The sequence below is a fragment of the Alosa pseudoharengus genome, unplaced genomic scaffold (genome assembly GCF_046254945.1).
Source record: "Alosa pseudoharengus isolate Yale_2024_CS ecotype anadromous, Long Island Sound unplaced genomic scaffold, YU_APseudo_1.1 YU_APseudo_1.1_scf_24, whole genome shotgun sequence".
NCBI classification, from domain to species: Eukaryota; Metazoa; Chordata; class Actinopteri; order Clupeiformes; family Clupeidae; genus Alosa; species Alosa pseudoharengus.
Genome location: NW_027468689.1, coordinates 15,503,399 through 15,510,898, shown reverse-complemented (window position 1 = coordinate 15,510,898; position 7,500 = coordinate 15,503,399). Strand labels below are relative to the sequence as shown.

General features: G+C 45.9%; 1 protein-coding gene across 2 annotated transcripts in view; it reads right to left on the bottom strand.

Moving 5' to 3' along the window:
• Positions 1-7,500, bottom strand: part of il1rapl1b (interleukin 1 receptor accessory protein-like 1b) — a 285,665-nt gene that overhangs the window by 104,733 nt on the left and 173,432 nt on the right. For both annotated transcript variants that reach the window (XM_076303234.1, XM_076303235.1), the window contains exon 5: positions 6,601-6,675. In XM_076303234.1, the coding sequence (XP_076159349.1) occupies positions 6,601-6,675 (75 nt within the window). The remainder of the gene's footprint in view (positions 1-6,600; positions 6,676-7,500) is intronic.

Below are 7,500 nucleotides of genomic sequence, written 5' to 3'. Positions count from 1 at the left end.
ATTTACACTACATCCGTAGTGTATGAAAACGGCAATGTTTTTGTCCATCATCACCAAACATATTCTTACATGTGCCTTCACAGTCTTCGCATTATCAGATGGATGGGAATGGATCTCATGAAATGAATCACGGAGGATCTCATGAAAGCCATCAGCACCCCCGACATTCAAAATCAATACTCTAGTTTGCCGCCTATATGGAGTTCAATTTCAACCAGAAGGTTAGCTGATTCACTCAGCACGACGCGAGGAAAACAACACAAGGCAAACTGGGCTCAAAATGACTAGCTTAGAACCCAGGTCAGGCAGAAGACATTCAATTTAAAACCGCCCTTTTTTGGTGCATCTCTTGATTTCTTCATTGAGCGAGTGAGACAAGTGTCGAGACTGGGGGCAAGGATAATAAAGAAAAAAAGAAAGAAAGAAAGAAGAAAAAATTTGGGTCAAGATGTCAACTGTTGACGGCCCCTGATCTTCCAATTACAGGAGAGGAAAGGAGAAACTGACAGGTCTGAGAAGAGGAAAAAAAAAATCAATGATCTTCCATGTGCATTGCCAGTGACTTTTCAACCCTGCCCTGAAAACGCAGTGGCTAAATCCTTTCCTTGAGGCGCTACACGCATTCTGTTCCCATTCCCAGTATTCCACTTGCGCTTCCGGCATCAGATGGTGCTAACATTCCATTTTAATACAGAGGACTTCATTGTCCTCCTACTCAAGTATGCCCCCTGCCCCCCCCCCCCAACCATGTTCATTTCCCCCCTTTTTTCCCTTTCAAGCCTGGACTTACACTCACATTCATTGCCAAGTAAGTGCTGACATCAAGTGATTAATGGCAAACCTTTGCACTGTTAAATATTAGCATTTTACACAGCAATCCGTTCATTCCCCCAAGTGTAACCCGGCTAACTGCTATGCTGGGGGGGTGGTGGTGGCTGTGGGGGAAGTCGCACAGCGAAAATGCTATTGCTGTGAGACATAAAGCTCTCCCTCGGCACTCAAAACAGGTAAATAAACACAATAAGTCAATATCATTTTAAAACGAGTTCTACACTGCGTCTGCACAAGACTGCAGTTCGTTTTCTGTAGGTACAGATTTTAAGATAAAAGGGGAAAATGATGAAGGAAACTAGACAGAAATATGTTTCCGCTGAACCCACAGAACAGTACTCTTGGGGGTGTAGAATGAGTTTGGCGAGGGTGTTCTCAAGGAACTTGTCATTTTTCTCCTCATTAATGTCACATGAATGGCCGCCGGTTTGAGAAGCATTTTGCCATCATTTTCATGGGCGCCCACTTGCGCGGCTTGGACTGACAGCTTAGCGGGCGCCCGCGCCTGTTTCAATGCCACAAAAGCACCACTCAGTCCCGGCTCGCTGTTGGTGACCCACTTGCGGCAAGGGGGGGGGCGCTCTCTTGTTCTAGCCTCCCCTCCGACAACTGTGCCAGTTGTTTTCATCTCTCCAGTCATGCATTCACATGGAAATGACCCCCGGGGTTGGCAGTGCCACTGGAGGATGCTGTTTAGGAGCAACGGCTCAGGCTGATGCCCCCTTGGTCACCTTTGCAGTGTCAGAGGGGATGGTGGTAGACGATTGCCAGGTGTGACAGTTGTACCAGGTGACTAAGTGAGAAGTTTGTGGAAACGCAACAATCCAGTGATACTGTATATCAGGAGGTGAGTGAGAGTGTGTGTGTGTGTGTGTGTGTGTGTGTGTGTGTGTGTGTGTGTGTGTGTGTGTGTGTGTGTGTGTGTATGTGTGTGTGTATGCATGGGGGCAGAGTATGGAAAAAGACTACAGAAAGACTAATAAGACTAATAAGAGTAAAAAGCAAATGAAGACAACATGAGCAGTGGAGACATGGGATGAAAAGAGGTGGTGCAAAACGGAACACGAGAGAGACAGACAGAGAGAGAGAGAGAGAGATAGAGAGAGAGAGAGAGAGAGAGAGAGAGAGAGAGAGAGAGAGAGAGAGAGAGAGAGAGAAAGATTAGAAATAAAACAAGAGGAGAAACATCTGCCTGTGCCAAGAGACAAACCACACTGGCTTCCTCCGAGTACAAGTTGAAATGTCATCAGTTGATAAGGGGACAAGGACCGGGGGACTCCACCATGTCATTAAATACAGCCCACAAAGGAAGTGTCAGTGCTCTGAAACCAACCGCAGCCGTCGCTGCACCGCTACAAGCCACTCTGTCTGGGTAAACGAAGCAGCTCTTTACCTTGTCAGCGGGCCAGTGGCCCGAGAGTCTCGGCGGAACTCTCCTCTTCCCGAGCCCCACTGACCGTTTCAGGGCCCCGCAAGGGTCATTAATGCCCTCATGTGCACTGACGGGCTCCCGCTGTTGAAATAATACCCGCCTAATTCATTTCCGCAAGAGTGCCCACATCTGCTGGGCATCAGGGGCTGTGAGAGCAGCGCTTGCTTATGATTAAGCCCCGGCTGGCTGCTGAGCTGACTAGGCTGGTGTCCCTATTGCCACGCAAGCTGGCGAGCCAGCCAGGACGCACGCGAGCGAGCGAGCGAGCGAACGAACGCTAGCCCGGTGATGCGGCCCCGGCGTCTCAGACAGCGGGCAGAGGTGGTGTCGGTCGGTGCTCGCGGATATCGGTGAATCACCACTTCTTGTCTCGGCCGCTGCTGCTGTTGCTGCGCTTCCAGGGCTTCCTCGAGAGCATGACACCTCCCTCTGTCTCTTCCTGTCTCTTTTATTATTTTTATTTATTATTTATTTTTCTTCTTTTCTCTTGTATTGTCATACACAGAGGGCATTCACAGGGCACAGAGGACCAGGAAAAAATGTGCAAGGCCAAATATTATTATAGAAATGGCCTTTTTTAGAGTCTTGCTCAAATGCACAAATTGGCACGGATCTCAGTGTTCTGCTGTTGAGCGGAAGTCGCTGAGGCACTTCTCAAGTGCCCAGCATTTGAAAGCTCATTCATCACAGCCTCATCCCCTAATCATAGCACCAAGGTCAAAATCAAGAAAAAAAACAGCAACAAAAAATATAGATGTTGGCAAAGAATATTGACTTCATGAGCAATCAGGAAACAGAGACACGGATAGGCACGGACGGCGCCCATATATAAAGAGCCAATTGACAACATAAAAAAAACTGAAGAACTCTTCCAAAGCATTATTTTGATATACGGCCACAAAGGGTCCTGACCAGTGCAGAATTCCAGCCACATAAAGTTGATTTGGGCCCAGGGCTGAGAATATACAGTCTAGCATGGCACTCTGACACGTCGTTGAAGGCTTGTCATTCATCACGTTGGCAAGCACAGCTGTGGCCAAGCCAAATTGACCATGCCTCGGAGGCAGATGAGAAAGCTAACGCAACTCAACGGAACCATCTGATATGTTTGTAAGCACCTTCTCACAAAAAAAAAAGAGGAAAAAGAAGAAGAACAACAAAACCTTCTATGGTTTATTTGAGGTCACCACGGGCCCTGGACCATGAATTTCAAAGTAGCCCCCTTGCAGATATTTTACTGCATCTGACAAATCGAACAAGAGTACCATATCTTCTCCAATGCATTATGTGTCCAATGTGTATTACCTCTTAAGGCATGCTTTTGAATTTTTGAGTAATAGGCTACAAGCATGAAATGCTCTCGGTGCACTCTGTGTGTTTGTTTCCGGTGGAGCCAGGTGTGTGTGAACCTGCCGCTATTTTTAATGTAATTAATGTCTACACGGACCCGGTTGGGTGTTGCACTAGGGAATCAGCACATTACGATAAAGAAGGATTTATGCGTGTGTTCAAATTTTTTATTATGGGGCAAACAAGATATTTAGTGTCAGAGTGAAGATGTAAGCAGCAGAATATACTGTAACAGAAGATGCTCCACCTGAAAAAAAAAAATTGAGCGTACAGGAAGAGCCTTTCAGGCATGTAAAGCACAGCTCTGTTAAGAGCAGGTGTGATTTAAGTATACTAATTTACTTATTGATATGGACATTACAGGCTTGGGGAACCATTACAAAATGCACATTGACCATTGAAATTGTGTCTATAATGCTTGTGTATTCATTACAAATGGTTCTAATACGCTGTAACTAATGCACTGGATGCTGCTTTTGTGACTGGTGCTAGTGTATTTATGCAATTCTTCATGGTCGCTGCCCTTGGGTTGTTGTTTTTTTCTCACTAATATCAGCAGTGGTGGAAAAGCTTAAGGAAAAAGATTCAAATAAAAAAATAAAATAAAGAAAGAGCTTACAGCTCACACAAGGAAATGTGCTCCAAAAATGTGGGACTTTCCCACGCCACACAGACGCAAACGCAAACGCACACGCACATGCACACACACACGCACACGCACACGCACACGCACACGCACACGCACACGCCACACACACACACACGACAAGAAGCGTGTTCATGTTGACTAAAAATATTCAGTGATATTAAGTAGCCATGACAAGAGTCTCGGGGTTGAGCACCACTCACAGGTAAAGGCTAGTTCCGTTGCCTAATTACCAGCATTCCGGAGTAAACAACATGCATTGGCATTAGCTGCCAGACATGAAGTGGACAGTGAGAGGCCCATCAGGACCTTTCCGAAAGGCCAGGCAGGTAATCACGCTCCTGGTCTGGAGCCATCCGCTGACTCCTGAGGAGATTAAGGTGGAGCAGGACAGGAGTGGACAGGAGTGGACAGAAGGTGTGTGTGTGTGTGTGTGTGTGTGTGTGTGTGTGTGTGTGTGTGTGTGTGTGTGTGTGTGTGTGTATGTGCGCGTGTGCGTATGTGTGTGTGTGTGTGTGTATAATAACAAAACTCCATAGCCCTCGCCACCCCATGTGCACCCCCTCCTCTCCTCTGAACATCCCTCCAAACTTTATCCTCTCTTGCTCTCTGAGGCTTACTTAATTAACTGTCAACACTAGCCATTTATGTTCCCCTCAGTTTATGGGGGAATGAATATTAACAACCATGCAAAGGAATGAAAGGGGGATATGAAGGTAGAAGATGACGACAACGATGAAGTAGAGGGTGAAAAAAGGAGAAGAAAAAGAAATGGTACAGGGCCTATGTGTGTGTGTGTGTATGTGTGTGTGTGTGTGTTTGTGTGTGTGTGTGAGTGTGTATGTGTGTGCGACATGGGACTGTCACTTGAGCATTTGAAAGTGTGTGACAGGGACTTATACATCTGAAACTTCAAACAGCCCAGATCCATATATTATGAATATGAGAGTGTGCAGAGGAGGAAAGTAGCATTAGATGCAAGCCGCGCTGCTTGAGTACATTTCTCATAAACTTTTGCTTATGCCTTCAAATGAATGTTTGCGCCTCGCCGTGCAAGGCCGCGTGGAGAAGCCGTCCATCAAACACTTTCATAAAAAAGGTATTTTGCCTCCAGACCATCAGCTGACATTTTGAAGACTCTTTAATACTTTCTGACATGAAGGGGGAAAATCTGACACAAAAGCTATGAGGATTTTACCTTATTAAGCCATATATAGGATATTTAACTTTATTATGAAGCTAGAGGTATTTCACCGTTATTTTTGTTTTCAACTTGACACCTGAAAGAGTGTAAATATTTTCTTTTCACACTAAATATATGCTGGATGGTAATGTACTGAACGGTGGTGGAGCCATCACAGTTTAATTTCCTGCCATTTTTCCTTTCACATTGCTTAGAAAAAACAGACAAGCAATATTCTGGTTTCACCGTCACTACTGCAAATGCATCTCTGAGGAACGCTGGAGTGTGACTGCATAGTCAATCCAACATGGAGGCACAAAGTACAAATCGGCATCAATCTCATACTTATAAAACACCTCTCACAATCTCTCTTTGTCTTCCACACACATCCAGTCTAATCCGGTGTTCCAGGCACATAACTGGAAGTGCTTTTTTTGTTTTATTTCCAACCAATACACAGTACCACCAGCTCCCAAGCTGCAGTGGGAGAACAAGTAATGACCAATTTTCCATCCTTCAAAAACCAAAGATTGGCAAAAAATCAGGAGACTGACAAGGCTTGCCTGGACTAGTAGTGCTCCTCAAGCAGACCAAAGGTCCTTTATGCCCATCCACTTGAGTCGAGGAGGGTGGCCTGGGCTACTGATCTGGGCCGCCACACTTGCATAGATATGAAAAAAAAAAACATTCTCATCCACAAAGGTGGCAATCTCGCCCCATTATCTAAAACGATCAAATGGTCTTGGCCATCTTGCTTGCCCATCCGTCCATCCAAATCCCGGGGTGGATGCTATTTGCCATTCAGAGCATGGCTTCCCGAGTGGGGGACCATTGTACCAAGCTATCTGCATTATGCTCGGATGCATTCCTCTGGGCCCCACAATCCTACACTCAAAACAGACCCACCTGCTACACAAACAACAATCTCGGATGCGCCTGTCGAGCACTGTGTCGCATCAAAACGCCTGATAGCATTGGGGCCACAGGTAACTTTATTTTCTTTTTCTTTTGTTCAAGTGGAGAGAATCCACTGGGGAGCTTTTTTTGATGATAATTCGGGGGGCTTATTCTTGAGGCTAAGCAGCCTGATTCAGCCTCAGCTCGTTTGATGGCAACACATCAGCAACACGCTCTTGAAGTGGATCCCATGGTCCTTACCTATTTGCGTTTCCAGGGTGCTTATTTTGTTCTCGGAGGGGAACAGGATCTTGGGCGGCTTGTCTGTCAAAGGGGCTGTGGAGAGAGAGACAACAAAGAGGGTACATGAATAACATTTCGTTTCATGCATACATCTCACGGCAGAGAGAGCAAAACACACACATCGATTTGCCTTAGCTGCACTATTCATCTCAAATGACAATCGCAAACCTACCCCCCCCCCCCCCCCCCCCGAAAAAAAAAATCATAATAATGAAAAAAGAAAAAAAAAACATCAAAAATCTAACAGGAACGTAGTTGCAGGAAAACAAGCAGCATGTAGAGGCAGGAAATAAGGAACCCATCAATAAAATTCTGTCTAAGGCTACCGACAAGTAATGCGCTTTTCAAAACTTCGTCTGACAACCATTTCGGCTCGACTAATGGCTTTAGCACCTCCGGGACCTCAGTGTGTCAGTGATTAGGACAAGGAATATGCCAGAGAATGAACATGGATTAAGGTCAGATGGTGTTTACTGTGCAGAGCTGGGGAAAAAGCAAAAAAAAAAAAAAAAAAAAGCCCCAAAGCATCTCGAAGCACCAAGCGCCTCCCGAGGATGTTTACTCTTATTTATAGGGCCCTTTTAAGAGCGGAGAGAAGCTAACTAAGCCATTTTCTGCCGCCGAGCCAGAGCTGGGGAGTTTTCTGTTGCAGGGAAAAGGCCGTCTCACTCCAGATGCCAAATTGTTCACATGCTCGATAATGGGCAGATGAGAAAGGGGGGGGGGGGGGGCTTGAATAATACATTTGTGTACTTATAGCAACCTTTATTTGGAGAGACAGAGAGACAGAGAGCAGAAGAAGACTAGGGCCGTGTGTTCGTGTGTGTGTGTGTGTGTGTGTGTGTGTGTGTGTGTGTG